At 59.8% G+C, this 18311-nt stretch overlaps 2 protein-coding genes across 2 annotated transcripts; both read left to right on the top strand.

The window, feature by feature from the left end:
• Positions 1-2401: 2401 nt before the first annotated feature.
• ACTG2 (actin gamma 2, smooth muscle) lies at positions 2402-6434 on the top strand. Its single transcript, XM_058820140.1, has 9 exons — positions 2402-2619; positions 3503-3672; positions 3754-3882; positions 3963-4073; positions 4681-4765; positions 4837-4998; positions 5085-5276; positions 5939-6120; positions 6207-6434. Exons 2-9 carry the CDS (start codon positions 3547-3549, stop codon positions 6348-6350), a joined length of 1131 nt encoding a protein of 376 aa, XP_058676123.1. The 5' UTR covers positions 2402-2619; positions 3503-3546; the 3' UTR covers positions 6351-6434.
• Positions 6435-8098: 1664 nt separating this feature from the next.
• DGUOK (deoxyguanosine kinase) lies at positions 8099-12185 on the top strand. The gene is made up of 5 exons (XM_058820259.1): positions 8099-8203; positions 9008-9195; positions 10491-10638; positions 11475-11590; positions 11876-12185. Exons 2-5 carry the CDS (start codon positions 9041-9043, stop codon positions 12027-12029), a joined length of 573 nt encoding a protein of 190 aa, XP_058676242.1. The 5' UTR covers positions 8099-8203; positions 9008-9040; the 3' UTR covers positions 12030-12185.
• The last annotated feature ends 6126 nt before the right edge of the window (positions 12186-18311 follow it).

Raw genomic sequence — 18311 nt, 5'->3', positions numbered from 1 at the left:
CACATGGGGAAGGGGCTGGAGCCCCCCTCCCACCTGCCATGCAGACGTTTGTGTCGGGCACACACGGACGGGATTATCCGGGCGGGATTTTCCCCTCCTGGTCCCGGAGCTCTCGCTGGGCTGGGCTCTGCCCCGGGGGTTCCTTTCCTTTGGCTGTGCCGCCTGTGCGTGCCAGCGCCGCTGCAGCTTTTCCCCAGCCCCTTTTGGGAACAGCCTGGCCCGGGCTGGGAGGGAGGGAGGGAGGGACGGAGGGAGGGAGGAGCCTTCAGGGCATCTCTGGGAACGCTTTTCCAGGCCTGATTAATTGAAGCCGTGCCGGGATGGGGCGCAGATTCCGTGGTGTGCGTCCCACAGCTCCGAGGGCTCCCCCGGAGCAGCAGTGTGGGGACACAGAGTGGAAAATCGCATTCTGGAAAGCAGCAATTCCTTCAGATCCGTGGAGATTTATCCCAGCTCCACAGCTCTCAGGTGTCAGCTGGTGGCGTATTCACCACTTTCGTGCTGTCCCAGGGGCCGGTGAACCTTCATAGGAAATTTTCCTTGGAGCAGGGAGTTCCTGCTGCCACTGAGCTCCCAGCCCTGCTCCCTGAATTCTCACATTTCCACTCCGTTTTTTCACCCCAGCTCCCTCCATCCTCACTCTGTGTCAGTGAATGTCACTATCCAGGCCCTGCTGCCCAGCCTGGCTCTCCACCTGTGCCAGATGTGGCTGCCACACCTTAACCCACCCAAACCTGGGCTGGGATTGGTTTGGGAGGAGCTCGTGCCGACGATAAGCCAGGAGTGATTTACTGGCTGTGAGTTCTGGGGGATCCCGCGGGCAGGGAGCGATGGGCGCTGTTTATCTGCACCTCAGCACAGGGAGCACATCCAGATCTCTCTTTCCACCCTTTTCCCTTCCCCAGCAGCATCCCCGGAGCCTCCAGCCCCGAACACTCCCCGGAGCCTCCAGCCCCGAGCATCCCCCGGAGCCTCCAGCCCCGAGCATCCCCCGGGCGGTGCCGGTCCCGGGGGTTCGGGAAGGAGCGGGGCCGGGGCCGGTGCCTGTCCCGTTCCGGGGGATGCCGGGCGTTCCTGCGAGCATCCCGGGCCCGCGGGATTGGCTGCGGGGGCCAAACCTTTCCTTTTTAGGCTGCGCCCGGCTCCGCTCGGGGCTGCGCTGCCGCCGGGCCCGCGGCCGGCCCGGGATGCTCGGGGATGCTCGGGGATGTTCGAGGATCCCCCCGGGCTCGGGGATGTTCAGGAATTCAGCATTGCTGGATGGGCTGGCAATGCTGGGGATACTGTCCTGCCCCATGGGTGACAGCACAAAGGGAACAGAGCCATCCCTGGGGCTGTGGATGGGCTGGCAGTGATGGGGACACTGTGTCCCTGTCCTGCTCTTGGAGGTGACAGCCCAGATGGGACAGAGCCATCCCTGGGAGTGCTGGATGGACTGGCAGCGATGGGGACACTGTCCTGCCCCTTGGGGTGACAGCTTAGAGGGGACAGAGCCATCCCTGGGGACATTGGGGCTGTCAATAGACTGGTAATGGTGGGGACACTGTGTCCCTGTCCTGCTCTTGGAGGGTGACAGCTCAGAGGGGACAGAGCCATCCCTGGGGCTGTGGATGGGCTGGCAGTGGTGAGAGGACACCATGGCCCTGTCCTGCCCCTTGGGTGACACCCAGGGCCCGTTCCCTCCCTCTGGAACCATGGGGGACACCAGGACTTTGTGTCCCTTGCCCGTGGTGACAGCTCCTGTGCTGGGATGTCCCTGCCCCGGGCACAGCTGGGGATCACCCCAGGCCCGCCGTGCCTCAGTTTCCCTGGAGCCCTCGCTGGCTCGGGGGGTGACCCGGGGCCATCTCTGCTCAGGGCCCGTTGTCCTTAAAAAGGCAGCCGGGACTCGGGAGCCTCTGGTTGGGCTCTGCCAGGGCTGGGGGTGGCCCCGGGCTCGGGGACAGCTCCCACCGTGTCCCTGGGGGGGTCTGAGCTGATCCCGATCCCCCCTCCAGAATCCCCCGGGAGGGATCCGAACCGCGCTTGGCGCTTGGACCCACAGCCCCTGGGCCGGCTCAGGCCGAGGACTTGGGGCTTTGGGACAGCAAAAGCCCAAAAATGGGGGCGGAGAGAGAGAAAAGGCATCCCGGGAGCGCCGGTGGGGAAGCGGGGCCGGGACGAGCCGGGGCGGCTCCGGCAGCTCCGGTCCCCGGCGGGCCCGGGGGTGTCCCCGGGCAGCGCCCCCAGAGCCGCCCCCGGCCCGCTCCCCCAGCGCCCCCCAGCACCTGGAGCCGCTCCCGGCGCCTTCTCCCGGCCCGTCGCTTATAAGGACTTGAGTCTCACTTGTTTATCGCAGCGCAGCATAAAAGGAACGGATCCCGGCGGGGCTGGTGCTCCCAAGCATCCCTGCCATACATTTTCCTACAATAATTAACCGTGCCGGGTCCCACCGCCGGCCCGAGGTCAATTTAATGAAATAAAACACCTTATATGGCCATATGGCCGGCACACCATCACTGAGCCTATTTAGGGTCTTTGTTTAGAGCGGATCCGCCTCTGAGGTTCCTCGGGCTCGCCGGTATTTATACCCAGGGCGCCGGGGCTCGGTCCCAGAGGAAAGGAGCTCTCGCCTCCGTGGTGAGTACTGCCCTGCCCTGCTGCCCTTCCTTCTTCCTCGCAGGACGTGGAAAACACCTCAGGGGGTTTATCGGGGTGCCCCAGCGTTTCTGGGGTGGCACCAGCCGGGTTCGCCTGGCACGGAGGGGGTGCCAAGCTCGGCACGACCCCGCGGTGGAGGTGCTGAGAGCTGGGCTGTGGCCAAGGCAGGTGGTGCTCTCGCAGAAATCTCCGTGATTTGGGGTTTTTTTCTTTTGCTGTCTCTGTGATTTAGGGTTTTTCTTTTGCTTTCTCCACGATTTGGGGTTTTTCTTTTGCTTTCTCCTTGATTTGGAGTTTTTCTTTTGCTATCTCCGTGATTTGGGGTTTTTCTTTTGCTTTCTCCGTGATTTGGGTTTTTTGTTTTGCTTTCTCCGTGATTTGGGGTTTTTCTTTTGCTTTTTGGGTTCCTGCAAGATTTTTGCCCATTTCCCTCTGGATTGGGGAGCTCATCCCCTGGCACAGGGGGCACCCCTTGGGAAGGGCAATTGTTTTCCCCCCATTTTTGGGGGGTCAGAGCAGCAAAATGGTGCTGACGCTGAAGCGGATGAGGAGAGGGCACCACCTGGCACCCCTACCGGGCATCACCTGGCACCCCCTGCCCGCTTTGGGGGGCACCAACCGGGCATGGCAGCGCCCAGGGGAAGCTTTGGCACCAATTTTGGCCACGAAGAGCCTGCAGAAGGACGGAGCAGCAGCACCAGCGTGGAGCAGCACCCACGGGGAACCAGCGTCACCCAGGGAGGATTTATGGGGCTGCCCCTCCCCGAGGACTCCGACAGCTCCGAGCCCAAATCCCCGGCGACGGCAGCGTGGGATGAGCCCATCCCACCCTGTGTGTAACCCCCCTTTCCCCCCCGGCCAGCTTTTCCCCCAGGTCCCCCCAGCACCGAGCGCCGCCACCCCACCATGTGCGACGAGGAAACCACGGCCCTGGTGTGCGACAACGGCTCCGGGCTCTGCAAGGCCGGGTTCGCCGGCGACGATGCCCCCCGCGCCGTCTTCCCCTCCATCGTGGGCCGGCCCCGGCACCAGGTGGGTACCCGGGGGGCCTGGGCGAGCCCCCAGCCCCAGCTGGGCAGCACAGCCCGGCTAACGAGGCCTCTGTCCCGTTAGGGCGTCATGGTGGGCATGGGGCAGAAGGACAGCTACGTGGGCGACGAGGCGCAGAGCAAGAGGGGCATCCTCACGCTCAAGTACCCCATCGAGCACGGCATCATCACCAACTGGGATGACATGGAGAAGGTGAGGCCCTGGAGGGGCGGGGAGAGGGGTCAGCCCTGCCTCGGTTTGGGGTGACGCCCCCGGTTCTGTGCCCCGCTCAGATCTGGCACCACTCCTTCTACAACGAGCTGCGCGTGGCCCCCGAGGAGCACCCCACGCTGCTCACCGAGGCTCCCCTCAACCCCAAGGCCAACCGGGAGAAGATGACCCAGGTGGGGCCCTGGAGATCCCCCCATGGATGGGGCTGGAGCCTCCAAAACTGCAGGGAGGGCTGGGGGGATTTGTGGGGTGCAGGACTGGATAAGGGATAAGGGCAGAGATCCAGTGGGAAGTTCCCACTACCAACCCCAACCCTGATGGCCCTGGGGGTCTCTTGGCATTTTGTGGACCTGCAGGATTTGCCCCACCACGTGTCCCCACTCTGCACAGCCCCACGTGGCTCTGTGAGATGTGGTGACCCACATTTCCATGCCACCCCCTGACCCACATGCTCCCCACGCGGTGCACAGCCCCACGTGGCTCTGTGCCCTGCCATCACCCACATTTCCACCTCCTGGCCCACGTTTTCCCACATCCCATGTGTTTCCCTGTCCTCTGCCCCACAACCCCACATCCACCCATTCCTTGATGCCCCACAGCCCCACATCCACCCATTCCTTGATGCCCCACAACCATCCCTGTGTTTCTCTGTGCCCCACATCATCCCCGTGTTTCTCCATGCCATTCCCTGACCCCAGGAGGGCACAGGGCTGGGCTGGGCCATGCTGGTGACCCCCTTGCCCACCCCTCACCCCCTGCCCCTCTCCTGTCCCCCCCCAGATCATGTTTGAAACCTTCAACGTCCCCGCCATGTACGTGGCCATCCAAGCCGTGCTCTCCCTCTACGCCTCCGGCCGCACCACCGGTGAGTTGGGGACACCGCGGGGGACGTTGGCCAGCCCGGGGTGTCCCCTCCTCACCCTCCCCGCGTCCCAGGCATCGTCCTGGACTCCGGCGACGGCGTCACCCACAACGTGCCCATCTACGAGGGCTACGCGCTGCCCCACGCCATCATGCGCCTGGACCTGGCCGGCCGCGACCTCACCGACTACCTCATGAAGATCCTCACCGAGAGGGGCTACAGCTTCGTCACCACCGGTAGGGGAGCGGGCACGGGGACGGGGACGGGGCGGCGGCACCGCGGGGACGCCGGGCTGAGCCGCCCCCGCCGCCGTGTCCCGCAGCCGAGCGGGAAATCGTGCGCGACATCAAGGAGAAGCTGTGCTACGTGGCGCTGGACTTCGAGAACGAGATGGCCACGGCCGCCTCCTCCTCCTCGCTGGAGAAGAGCTACGAGCTGCCCGACGGGCAGGTGATCACCATCGGCAACGAGCGCTTCCGCTGCCCCGAGACGCTGTTCCAGCCCTCGTTCATCGGTGAGCACGCCCCGGTGCCCCCAGACACGGTTCCAGGGCCACCAAACCCTGCTCCAGTGCCCCCAGTGCCCCCAGACCCTGTCCCAGTGTCCCCAGTGCCCCCAGACCCTGTCCCAGTGCCCCCAGACCCTGTCCCAGTGTCCCCAGTGCCCCCAGACCCTGTTCCAGTGCCCCCAGTGCCCCCAGACCCTGTCCCAGTGTCCCCAGTGCCCCCAGTGCCCCCAGACCCTGTCCCAGTGCCCTCAGACGCTGCTCCAGCCCTCCTTCATCAATGAGCGCGCCCCGGTGCCCCCAGACACGGTTCCAGTGCCCCCAGTGCCCTCAGACCCTGCTCCAGTGCTCCCAGACCCTGTTCCAGCCCTCCTCCATTGGTGAGCCCACCCCCAGTGCCCCCAGATCTTGTTCCAGCCCCCAGACCCTCCTCCAGCCCTCCCTCACAGATGACTGCACCCCAATTCCCCCTGGCCATGGTTGCCCCCGTCCCCACCAGCAGACAAACACAAAGTGCCCCTCTGGCCATCCCCCAGCTGCCCTGGTGCCCCATGGTGGCGTTTTGGGGCTCCCCCAGGCCCTCGGCACCCCCCAGACCCAGGGCAGCCCCCGTGGCTGTTTTGGGGAGCCCTGTGGGGGCACAGGGAGGTGACAGCCCCCTCCCACGCCAGGCATGGAGTCTGCTGGGATCCACGAGACCACCTACAACTCCATCATGAAGTGCGACATCGACATCCGCAAGGACCTGTACGCCAACAACGTCCTGTCCGGGGGCACCACCATGTACCCGGGCATCGCCGACCGCATGCAGAAGGAGATCACGGCCCTGGCCCCCAGCACCATGAAGATCAAAGTAGGCCCCGGCTGAGCGGCCGGCACCCCAAAGCCCCTCGTGCTTTTTGGGGTTTTGGGGCGACGCTGAGCCCGCTGTCCCCGCAGATCATCGCCCCGCCGGAGCGCAAGTACTCGGTGTGGATCGGCGGCTCCATCCTGGCCTCCCTCTCCACCTTCCAGCAGATGTGGATCAGCAAACCCGAGTACGACGAGGCCGGACCCTCCATCGTCCACCGAAAATGCTTCTAAGCCCCCTCCCCGCCCCACGGGCGCCCCCCGTGCCCAGGCTGGGGGGCCCCGCTCCCCCCGGACCCCGCTGCTCCTCCCACGCCCACCGCGCATTAAAAAAGCCTTTTCTCCATCTCGGAGCCTTCCTGGGACGCCTGGGCTGGGGGGGATGAGGGGGATGAGGGGGGAAGGAGCCCTGACCTCACCTTGGTGGCGTGTCCTGCTCAGGGTCTTGATGTCCCCAACCCCATGGCGATGCCCTCGACCCCATGTCAGTGCCCCCAACCCTGCAAGGGTGCCCTCGACCCCATTTCGGTGACCTCAACCCCCTGTTGGTGACCCCAATGTGGTTTTGGTGACCCCAACTCCCTGGTGATGTCCTTAGCCCCATACTGGGACCCCAACCCCATGTTGGTGACTCCAATTTTGTATTGGTGACCCCAATGTTGTTTTGTTGGTCCCAATGTGGTTTTTGGTGACCCTAACCCCATGTTGATGTCCTTAGCCCCCTGTTGGGGACCCCAACCCCATGTTGGTGACTCCAATTTTGTATTGGTGACCCTAATGTGGTTTTGGTGACCCCAACCCCATTTTGGAGACCCCAATGTTGTTTTTGGTGACCCCAACCCCCTGTTGGAGACCCCAGTTTTGTATTGGTGACCCCAGTGTTGATTTGGTGACCCCAACCTCGTGCTGATGTCCTTAGCCCCATGCTGGTGACCCCAATGTGGTTTTGGGGACCTCAACATGGTTTTGGTGGCCCCAATATTGTTCTGGTGACCCCAACCCCATTTCGGTGCCCTTGACCCTCTGTTGGTGCCCCCGAGCCCCCATTTCGTGCCCCACCCTCTCTGCCCTGCCCCCCCCCGCATCGCCCTGACGCGCTGCGGACAGGCGTCTCATTTGCATAAATTACCATACCGCCCCCGTCCCGCCCCCCCTCCCCTCGCTGTTTCCGCCTCCTCCACCCCGCCCACTTCCCGCGCGCTGACGTCACGGGGCGGCGGCGCGCGCTGCTGATTACCATCTCATTAGCATATGACGCGGGAAGGCGGAAGCGGCGGCGGCGGCGGCGGCGGCATGGGGCGGTGCGGGGCCGGGCTGCGCCTGGCCCTGGAGGGGAACATCGGTACCGGGGGGCCGGGGGAGCTAATGGCGTTAATTAACGGCGTTAATTAACGGCCGTAACTACCTTAATTATCGCTGCTGGGGGCGCGCCTCAAAACCCCGAGCTGCTGGGAGCTGGGAGCGGGACACAAAGGGTGCCCCGGGTTAGGGACAGCCAGGGCCACCCCAAATTCTCGGGGTAGGGTTGGAGTCACCCGGGGTCACCCCAGATTCTCGTGGTAGGGTTGGAGTCACCCGGGGTCACCCCAGATTCTCGTGGTAGGGTTGGAGTCACCCGGGGTCACCCCGAATTTTCGGGGATCGGGTTGGAGTCACCCAGGGTCACCCCAAACTCCCAAGAGCCAGGAAGGGGCACCCCCAGATTTGCCCAGTAGCCGCAGTGGGGAAACGCCAGATTCACCCCAGTATTTCCGAGATTTGGGGTGGGGGGAACCCCAAACTCATCCCGTGTCCTGCGGGGGACACTCGGGCTCATCCCAGGGGTGGGAGTGGGGGACCCGGGCTCACGCCGGGATTTGGGGCAGGGGGACACCCCGGCTCACCCCGTGGTACTGGGATTTGCTGGGGGGACCCCCAGGCTCACCCCAAATCCCCGGGCTGAGCCTGCTGTCCCTCCTCTCCCTCCCACAGCCGTGGGCAAATCCACCTTCCTGCGCCTGCTGGCCGCCGCCTTCCCGCGGTGGCACCTGGTGACAGAGCCGGTGGCGCGGTGGCGCCGGGTGCCAGGGGCCGCTGGCACTGCCCAGGTAACGGGGCCGGCCCCAAATGTGCCCGCAGGTGTCCCAGGGCTGTGCCAACCTGCTGCCACCCCTGACCCCAGTGGGTTTAGGGTGGGTTTTGGGGAGCATCTCCTGGGTTTGTGCTTCCCGCATTCCTTCCCTGCCGCTGGGCCCCTCTCCTGTCTTCCTGCATCCTGTTTTATAGTTATATATTAATATTTATGTAAATATAAATATATTATAATTATAAATATATTTTATGTATTATATCATATTTGTATTTCTGAAATGTATATGCGTATATCTAGAAAATATATGTTTATAATTATATTTATATCTATATTTATATTGATGTGTATTTACAGAATGTGTACGATACTTATATAGATACAATTTATATATTTGTAAAGATATAATTTTATATATTTATAAAATTATTTATATGTATATTTATAAATATATAAATTATATAGTGCATATGTATAAATATATAATATATAATATATAATATATATTAAATTTATATAATATGTATATCTATAAAAATGTATATAATATTGAAATTTATGTATAAATGTATATTTAGAAAATGTATATCATATTTATATTTGTAAAAATATTATGCTTGTAAATATAAGTATTTTTAAAATATTAAGTATATTAAAATATTTCTACGTATACTATATATATACATAAAAGATGGATATTATATATATATAATACATAAAATATGGATATTATATATATATATATATATGTATGGATGGATATTATATATATACATAAACTAAACAATGGATAGAATATAAATATTTGTGAACTGCCCCGCAGGATCCGGGGGGCAGTGCCAACCTGCTGCAGCTGATGTACCAGGCGCCCGCCCGCTGGTCCTTCACCTTCCAGAGCCTCTCGTGCCTGAGCCGCCTCAGGGCCGTGCTGGAGCCCCCCGAGGGCAGCGCGGGGACCCCCGGGAGCGCCCCCCCCGTGAGGGTCTTTGAGCGCTCCCTGTTCAGTGACAGGTACCCAAAAAGGGGGCACGGGTACCCCAAAATGGGGGCACGGGCACACCCAAAAGGGTGAATGGGTATCCCAAAAAAGGGGGGCACCGGTACCCCAAAAAGGGGGCACGGGTACCCCAAAATTGGGGCACGGGCACACCCAAAAGGGTGAATGGGTATCCCAAAAAAGGGGGGCACGGGTACCCCAAAAAGGGCGCACGGGTACCCCAAAATGGGGGGCACGGGGTGGGCTTGGGCTGGGGGTGCCCAGGGTGGGCAGGGTCTGTCCCCAGAGGTGCCCAGAGGGGTTTAATGGCAGGAAAGGCATTTTGGGGTCATTTCAGGGTGCCCCATGAACGTCTTTGGGTGATGCCAGGCTCAGGGGGCACTGCATGGGCACCACATTGGGGTATTTACCTTGATTTAACCTTGGGTTTTTTACATTAATTTAACCTTGGTTTTAACTTTTGTCTTCAAGACATCTTGTAGATTAAACATGTATTTTTTATATATTTTATTGTATAAGTTTTATATTTCTATATTGTAAAATATATATAATATATATTTTATATGTATTTTCTGTATGTTATATATATATTATATATTTTAATATACATTCTATATTTTTATATTGATTTCCTATTCTATATATATATATTATCTATTTTTTATCTATTATATATATTTTATAGAAATAGTATATTTAATATACCTTATATGTTTTTGTTTTATTTTTATATATTGTTTATATTTTATATATATATTTATATGCACCAAGGAGGAGCAACTGCAGCTCCTCGTTTTTACCTATACTTTACCTATAATTTACCTATACTTTATCTATTTTTTTTTCTAAATTTTATCTAATTTTTTCTATTTTTCTCTATTTTTCTATATGATATATATAGAATATTTTTATGTATTTTATTTCTATTTTCTATATATTGAATGTATTTATATATATTTTTTATATACACCAAGGAGGAGCACCTGCAGCTCCTTGTTTTTACCTATGTTTTATCTGTATTTTATCTATACTTTACCTATACTTTAAATTTTTTCTAAATTTTATCTATTTTTTATATTTTTCTATACTGTCCATATTTTTCTATATAATATATATATATAATATTTTTATATATTTTATTTCTATTTTCTATATATTTTATGCGTTTATATACATATTTTATATACACCAAGGAGGAGCACCTGCATCTCCTCCTGACTACAAAAAAAACCCAAAAACCCCAAATCTGTGCCAAAAACCCGGTGGGCACGGGAGGTCCTGGAGCTGCCCCGTGCCCATCCGTGCCCAGGTACGTGTTTGCCAAGACCCTGCTGGAGAACGGGCACCTGCAGCCCCTGGAGTGGGCGATCTACCAGGACTGGCACGAGCTGCTGCTGCGGCACCTGGCACCGCACGCTGCCCCCCACGGCTTCCTGTACCTGCGTGCCAGCCCCCAGGTGGGCACTGGGCATGGGGCTGCCCCAGGGTGGGCACTGCACAGCCCCCAGGTGGGCACTGGGCATGGGGCTGCCCCAGGGTGGGCACTGCACAGCCCCCAGGTGGGCACTGGGCATGGGACTGTCCCAGGGTGGGCACTGCACAGCCCCCAGGTGGGCACTGGGCATGGGGCTGCCCCAGGGTGGGCACTGCACAGCCCCCAGGTGGGCACTGGGTACCACACAGCCCCCAGGTGGGCACTGGGCATGGGACTGTCCCAGGGTGGGCACTGCACAGCCCCCAGGTGGGCACTGGGCATGGGGCTGCCCCAGGGTGGGCACTGCACAGCCCCCAGGTGGGCACTGGGTACCACACAGCCCCCAGGTGGGCACCGGGCACCTGGAGTTCCACACCTGGAAATCCACACCTGGAATTCCATACCTGGGGGAACAGGGCCAGGTTTGTCCTGTGCGTTTAGGGTGGGTTTTAGGATGGGTTTAGGATGGGGTTAAGGTTGGTTTTTAGGGTGGGTTTATGGGGTTAAGGTTGGTTTTTAGGGTGGGTTTGTGGGGGTTTAGGATGGGGTTTAGGGTGGGGATTAGGGTGCGTTTAGGGTGAGTTAAGGGGGGCTTTAAGATGGGTTTTACGCTGAGTTTAGGATGGGTTTTAGGGTGGGATTAGGGTGGTTAAGGATGGGTTTTAGGGTGAGTTTAGGGTAAGGGTTAGGGTAGGTTCAGGGTGGGCTTAGGGTGAGCGTTAGGGTGGGCTCAGGATGGGGTTCAGGGTGGGTTCAGGGTGGGTTTAGGATAAATAGTAATTTGATAAATATATTTACTATAAAGTATTTCCCCCCCAGACGTGCCTGGAGCGGCTGCGGCGGCGGGCGAGGAGCGAGGAGGGCGGGATCCAGCTGGGCTACCTGGAGCAGCTGCACGGCCAGCACGAGCTCTGGCTGGTGGCCAGGGCCACTGAGTGAGTCCCAAAGTGTGCCAAACTTTGGGGTGACCCCAAACCCCGAATTTTGGGGGTTTTTGTGGATTTTTTGGGGGGTTAACCCCTCCAGGAAGACAGGATCCAGCTGGGTTACCTGCAGCAGCTCTGTGGCCAGCACGAGCTCTGGCTGGTGGCCAGGACCGCTGAGTGAGTCCCGATGTGTGCCCAGCTTTGGGGTGCCCCGGGTTTTGGGGTTTTTTGGGGTTGTTTTTGAGGTTTTTGGGGTTTTTTGGGGTTGAGCCCTCGCTGTCCCTCCCTCTGCAGGATTCACTGTGAGGCAGCGCGGAGCGCGCCCGTCCTGGTGCTGGACGTGGAGCAGGACTTCGAGCACGACGTGGCCAGGCAGGGCCAGCTCATGGCACAGGTGGGTGCCACGGCTGGGGTGGCACAGCTGGGCTGGGTGGCGCTGCCCCGGTGAGTTCCCAGTGCCGTGCTGGTGCCACCCCAGTCCATTCCTACACCATCCCAGTGCCACCCCAGCCTATCCCAATTCCATCCCATCCTGGTGCCACCCCAGTGCCGCCCCTTCAGCCAGGCTGTCCTTGCAGGTGGAGGCCTTTGTGACATCCCTGGGTGCCCGCTCTGTGCCATCCCATCCTGAACCCCTGAGCTCCGGGCAGGGGGCGGCGTCTGCCTGAGGACCCCGAGGAGAGGGGACAGTCCCAAGGAGAGGGGACACGATCCTGAGGACAAAGGACACGGTCCCAAGGACAAGTGGTCCTGAGGACAGGGGACAGTCCCAGGGACAGGGGACACGGTCCTGAGGACAAAGGACACAGTCCCAAGGAGAGGGGACACGATCCTGAGGACCAGGGACATGATCCAAAGGACAAGGGACACAATCCTGGGAACAGGGGACACGATCCTGAGGACCAGGGACATGGTCCTAAGAACAAGGGACGTGGTCCTGAGGACAGGGGACACGATCTTGAGGACAAAGGACATTGTCCTAAGAACAAGGGACATGGTCCCAAGGACAGGGGACACGATCCCAAAGACACTGGTCCCCAGTGTCCTGTCCAGGGCAGGATCCTCAGGGCCCTGTGGGGTTTTGGGGTCAGGATTCCCCAGTCCTTGCTGTGACCCCCTGTCCGTGTTTGGGGTGAATCTCCTGCTGGAATTCCCGTGGAAAATCCCGGTGTTTAACCCAACCCCATAGTTTGTTATTTTGTATTTAATTGTTTCCCTTAAATTAACATCAAATCACTGAGGAGCTGTTCTGTGTCTGGGGGTGGGGAGGGTCGAGGTGGCCCTAAGGGGACATGGGGGGACAATAAGGGGACGTGTGGGGACACGTGGGGACGTTGTTCCCCCAGTTTTGGGGTGTTGTGATGGGGGGATGGCAGTGCTCTGTGGGTTTGGGGGAAAACCAAGGGGATTTGGGTCCTAAGAGGGGAACGGGTGCTCAGCCTGGTGTGACACCCTATAAAAACATGGGGGGGTGGGATTGGGGTGGTGATGTGGGATTTGGGGGGATATGGAGCAGGGAATGGGGGATCTGGGGTAGGGGGGATTTGGGGCTGTGGGGTGGGATATGGGGGAATCTGGGGAATGGGGGATTTGGGGCTGTGGGGTGGGATATGGGGGAATCTGGGGCAGATTAGGGGGCATTTTTGGGGCTGTGGAACAGGATCTGGCCGGGGTGGGGAGCCGGGCTGCCACCCTTTGGGATTTCCCCCGGCGACCCCGGCAGACCCCGCTCCCGACCCTACGAAAACAACACTGACACCACCAGAGGACTCACAGCTGATGGCCCCACAAACGCAACAGGGTCGCACAACCCTCCCCACCCCACAACAACCCTGCAAAAACAACCCGGTGCTCCCCTGTGCTCAGCCACCCTATCACAAGGGAACCCCACAAAACTCCCACCCCCTTTCTCCCCGTTACCCCCGAGCCCCCCGGGGTTCTCCCCCTCTCCGTTGCCCCCATTACCCCCAAAGCCCTCGGGGTTCGCCCCCTCCCCATTAGCCCCGTTCCCCCCGGGTTTCTCCCGCTCTCCGCTCCCGCCGGGGTTCCCCCCGTTCCCCCCGGTGTTCTTCCCTTTCCCGTTCCCCCGTTCCCCCGTTCCCCCCGGTGTTCTTCCCTTTCCCGTTTCCCCGTTCCCCCGTTCCCGCCGGGGTTCTTCCCTTTCCCGTTCCCCCGTTCCCCCGGGGTTCTTCCCTTTCCCGTTCCCCCGTTCCCCCCGGGGTTCTCCCCCTTCCGTCACCCCCGAGATTTCCCCCGTTGACCTCCCCGTTCGCCCCGTTCCCGCCGGTGTTTCTCCCCCTCCCCATTTCCCCATTCCCCCCTGGATTTCCCCAGTTCCTCACGGGTTTCTCAACCTCTCCGTTCCCCCGTTCGCCCCGTTCCCCCGAGGTTCCCCCCGTTGTTTTCCCCCTCCCCGTTCCCCCCGTTTCCCTCCCCATCCCGCTCCCCCGTTCTCCCCGTTCCCCCCGGTGTTCCTCCCCCTCCCCGTTCCCCCGTTCCCCCCGTTGTTCTCCTCCTCCCCGTTACCCCGAGCCCCCGGCCCGGAGCCCCCCGTGCTCCCGGCGGGTCCCCCCGAGCGGGCGCTGCAGAACAAAGGAAGCAGCAGCGGCGGCGGCGGCGGCGGCGGCGGCAGCAACAGCAACGTGCGGCGGCTCCGGGCTCCCCTCGGGGTGCCCGCGACATCCCGGAGCCCCCCGGGGTCCCGCCGAGCCCCCCCGGCCGCGGGCAGCGCGCCCAGCCCCGGCCCGACCCCGCTGCGAAAGCGGCGCGGCGAACCCCTGCTTCATCCCGGCCGGTAAAGGGATTGTTCCCGTGGAAATTTGGGGATTTTGGGGGAGGCGGAAAGTTGCCGGTGCGCGGCTGAAGAAGTTGGGAAGTTGTGCGGGGTTGTCGGGGGGGGGGGAAGGGGGGAGGGGGAGGAGGAAAAAAGGGTAAAAAAAATATTAAAAAAAAAAAAAAAAAAAGAGAGGAAAGGAAAACGCGGTTGGAAGAAAGAAGGGGTGGGATTAAAGCGGCACCCCGGTTTTGGGGGGGGGGGGGGTGAGGGGTGGGGACACAGCGGGGCCGCCCCCCCCGTGTGTGGAAATTAAAACTGGGGGTGACTCGCGGCTCTGTCCCGCAGCAGCCGCGGTGCCCCCGGCCCGGGGGACGCGCTGACCCCGCCATGTCGCTGTCGCCGCCCCGGGGGCTCCGCCAGCCCCGCCCGGCCGCCCCCCCGGCCGGGGGGAGCCCCGAAATCTGACGCTGCCCCCCCGGGATGGAGATGGAGAGGCCGCGCAGGGAGGTGAGCGAGCCCCGGCTCCCCCAAACCCCGTCCGCCCTCTCGTCCCCACTTTTTGGGGTGATTTGTGGCCCCAAACCCTGTCCCCCCCTCTCGTCCCCACTTTTTGGGGTGATTTGTGGCCCCAAACCGGTGATTTGTGACCCCAAACCCTATCCCCCCCCTCTCAGCCCCACTTTTTGGGGTGATTTGTGACCCCTTTGTAGCATCGCTGTCGCTCGGAGGCGGTGGGCAGGGAAAGCCCCTCCTTGGCTGGTGGTGGTTTTTGGGTTTGGTTTTTATTTTCAAGGGTATTTCCGTGGGAAATGGGACTTTCTGCTGCCACTTGGATGCTTTAAACCACCCCCCCAAAAAAAAAAAAAAAAAAATTAAATCTCGTCCCTGGGGCGTCCCCAAAGCTGCGCCGCAGGACGGACGGAACCAAACCCAACTTTAAACCCAATTCCTTGGGATTTCTCCCAAAACGCTGCACGGAACCCACCCGGGTGCCCCCCAGAAAAGAGGGGGTGCCAAGGAAAGGGGAGGCAGGGCGGGGGCACCTCGGAGCCAAACAAATAGCGGCGTTTTCTTCACCCAAAAAAATTCCAACGCGCTCCTGGTCCGACCGGCCGGGCTGCTTGGAGCGGGGATTTCACATTTTGTGCCCACGCAAAAGAAGGGGGGGAATGCTCCAGCTTGGGGGGTCCCCAGCGTGGGAGGGACAAACATCTGCTTGGCGTTGGTTTTGGTGCTTTTTCCCCCAAAAAACCCCAAAATTCGGTGTTGCTTTGCGCTTTTTTAGTGTGTTTTCCTCCGAGGTGGATCCAGGGTGTTTTTTCCCTCATGAGGGTGGCATGGGTGGCACGGGCCTTGGCACAGGTGGCTCGGCGACGCACGGGAGGGACTTTGCCCCTGGCAAAATGCGGAAAAGCGTCGGGGAGGGTTTGTCCGCGCTGCTCTTCCAGGCAGGATTTGGGGGGAAAAGAGGAATTTTGGGGATTTTAGCGGCCCGGGCTGGGTGTGCCGCGATTCCCACGAGTCTCTCCCTGCACCAGTTCCTCCAGTTCCTCCAGTTCCTCCTGCTCGGCCAGGCCGCCTGCAGCTCCTGCCGTCCCCCCGGGGCTGATTTCCTGATTTTTCCCCCCATTTTCCCGGTCCCAACGGGAGGAAGAGGAGGAGGAGTTTGACAGAGGTCAAGGTTGGGCTCTCAGACCCTCTGCTGCCATTCCCGGGCGGCTCTGGGTGTTTTTCCCACTCATTTGCATAATTAATCAATGTCTTGGGGAGCCACTCATTAGCGCGGGCTGCCCCAGCTCAGGGAAGGATGCTCCGACCCGTCTCCTTCAGATTTGGGGGATAAATCCTAAATAAACCCATGGAAAACCCCATTCCCAGCAAGGATGAGGGCACCAGCCCTGGACTCGGGTTTGTCCAAGCCTGGATTCGGATTTATTCAAGCCTAGATTCAGATTTATCCAGCTCTGGACTCAGATGTATCCAAGCTTGGACTCGACTTTATCCAGCCCTGGACTTGGATTTATCCAAGCTTGGACTCAGGTTTGTCCAAACCTCGATTTGGGTTTATCCAACTCTTGACTAGGGTTTATCCAAGCCTAGAACTCAACTTTATCCAGGCCTGGAACTTGGGTTTATCCAAGCCTGGAAGTCGGGTTTATCCAAGCCTAGATTCAGGTTTATCCAACCCTTGACTCGGCTTTATCCAAGCCTGGACCTGGCTTTATCAAGCCTCAGACTCGGGTTTATCCCAGCCTGGACTTGGGGTTTATCCAAGCCAAATGACCGATGTTCCCCAATTAGCATACCCAAATTAATGGACAACAATTAACGAGGTTCTCAGGGGTTTAATGGCAGGAGAATATTGGGGGGTGTGTGTGCGTACAGAGCTTTTTGGGGGCTCCCCGGCTGCTTTTGGGCTTTTTGGCTGCTCCCAGCCCCTGCCTCAGTTTCCTGGGGGACAGTGACATAAAGGGCAGGGCTTGGGGGTCCTGTGACCCCATTTTGGGGCTGTGGGGTGGCAGGTCTGTGTCCCTGTCCTTGTGTGCCACCTACAACCTCCCATGTCCCCCTCGTGTCCCCACATCCCCCTTATGTCCCCCTTCGTGTCCCCCCTTCATGTCCCCCCCCGTGTCCCTCTTGTGTTCCCACATCCCCCCGTGTCCCCCTCGTGTCTCCCCGCGTGTCTCCCTCTGTGTCCCCCTCATGTCCCCACACTCACCCGTGTCCTCTTCATGTCCCCCTCCGTATCCCCCCCGTGTCCCCATATCCCTCCGTGTCCCCTCTCATGTCCTCCATGTCCCCTTTCATGTCCCCCTCGTGTCCCCCCCCGGGTTCTCCCTCATGTCCCCACATCTCCCTCGTGTCCCCCCTCGTGTCCCTCGTCCGTGTCCCCCGTCCGTGTCCCCACATCCCCCCGTGTCCCCCCCCGCGTCCCCCTCATGGCCCGCTCCTGCGCAGCGCAGGGAGCGGGCGGGCGGTGCCACTGCGTGGGGGAAAGGGGGGGGGCTGTGCGTGGGGGGGAAAGGAGGAGGAGGAGGAGGAAGAAGGAGGAGGAAGGAGGAGGAGGAGGAGGAAGGAGGGAAGAAGAAGAGGAGGAGGAGGAGGACGGGGGGGAGCAGGGATGCGGCGCTCATTCCCCCCCCCGGCTGCAGCGGGGCGGCGGTGAGGGAGCGCGGAGGAGAGGGAGACAAGATGGCTTCCTCCTGAGGGCCGGCGCCGTGCGGGGCCGGCGGGGGCTGCGGGGCAGCGCGGGGGCAGCGGCGAGGTAAGCGCACCCCTTCTCCCCTCCAGAACCTTCCCTTTGCACCCCTCCAAACCCTCCCCAAAAAACCCCAATCCCTCCTTGGCCTTGCGGGGCGGTGCGGGGGAGGTTAAAGACCCCCCCCCCCCCCCCCCCCCGCGGTGTTGGCGGCCCCGCGGGGCCGAGAGGACAAAGCGGCGGGGCCTGGGGAGGGCCCCGCGCCCCCGGCCCCGTTTTGGGGCTGTTTTCCTGCTTTTATCCCTTTCCTTTTCCTCCAGCATCGCTTCGTGGTGGGGGGGTTGAAGGGGGGGGTGGTGGTGTTTAGGGGTGGGAGGGCGATAAGCCTTAAGGTGCACCCCCCTCTCCCCCCCATATCGTCATTCCCCCGTGTGCTTTTTTTCGCCTTTATTAATCATTATTTCCATTAAAACCATCGCGCAATGTGCTGAGCTCAGAGGTGCGGCGGGGTGATGCGAACAAGGGCGATGAGGCTCCCCGCCGTGACGTCACCGTGACGTCACCCGGGCCCGGTGGCAGCTGTCATCCCCTCGCCGTGACGAAGTCCCGGGGTCCGGAGCGGGCATCCCCCCGCTTTCCGTCACGGCACGGCGGAGGTGGGCACCAAAACCAGCTGCTCCTCCTCGGGGGGGGCTCACCCACCCGCCCAGGCGGTGATTTTGGTGATACCCCGGCGCGGTTTGGCACTTTTGGGC

Source organism: Ammospiza caudacuta, chromosome 26 (assembly GCF_027887145.1).
Source record: "Ammospiza caudacuta isolate bAmmCau1 chromosome 26, bAmmCau1.pri, whole genome shotgun sequence".
Classification (NCBI taxonomy): domain Eukaryota; kingdom Metazoa; phylum Chordata; class Aves; order Passeriformes; family Passerellidae; genus Ammospiza; species Ammospiza caudacuta.
The sequence above is the reverse complement of the archived record's forward strand: the minus strand, read 5'-3'. Positions and strand labels throughout refer to the sequence as shown.

Coding starts and splice junctions, on each gene's coding strand:
- ACTG2 (XM_058820140.1), top strand. CDS start 3,547: ATGTGCGACGAGGAAACCACGGCCCTGGTGTGCGACAACGGCTCCGGG. Junction 3,883..3,962: donor ACTGGGATGACATGGAGAAG/GTGAGGCCCTGG, acceptor TGCCCCGCTCAG/ATCTGGCACCACTCCTTCTA. Junction 6,121..6,206: donor CCAGCACCATGAAGATCAAA/GTAGGCCCCGGC, acceptor CTGTCCCCGCAG/ATCATCGCCCCGCCGGAGCG.
- DGUOK (XM_058820259.1), top strand. CDS start 9,041: ATGTACCAGGCGCCCGCCCGCTGGTCCTTCACCTTCCAGAGCCTCTCG. Junction 10,639..11,474: donor ACCTGCGTGCCAGCCCCCAG/GTGGGCACTGGG, acceptor TTTCCCCCCCAG/ACGTGCCTGGAGCGGCTGCG. Junction 11,591..11,875: donor CTGGTGGCCAGGGCCACTGA/GTGAGTCCCAAA, acceptor CTCCCTCTGCAG/GATTCACTGTGAGGCAGCGC.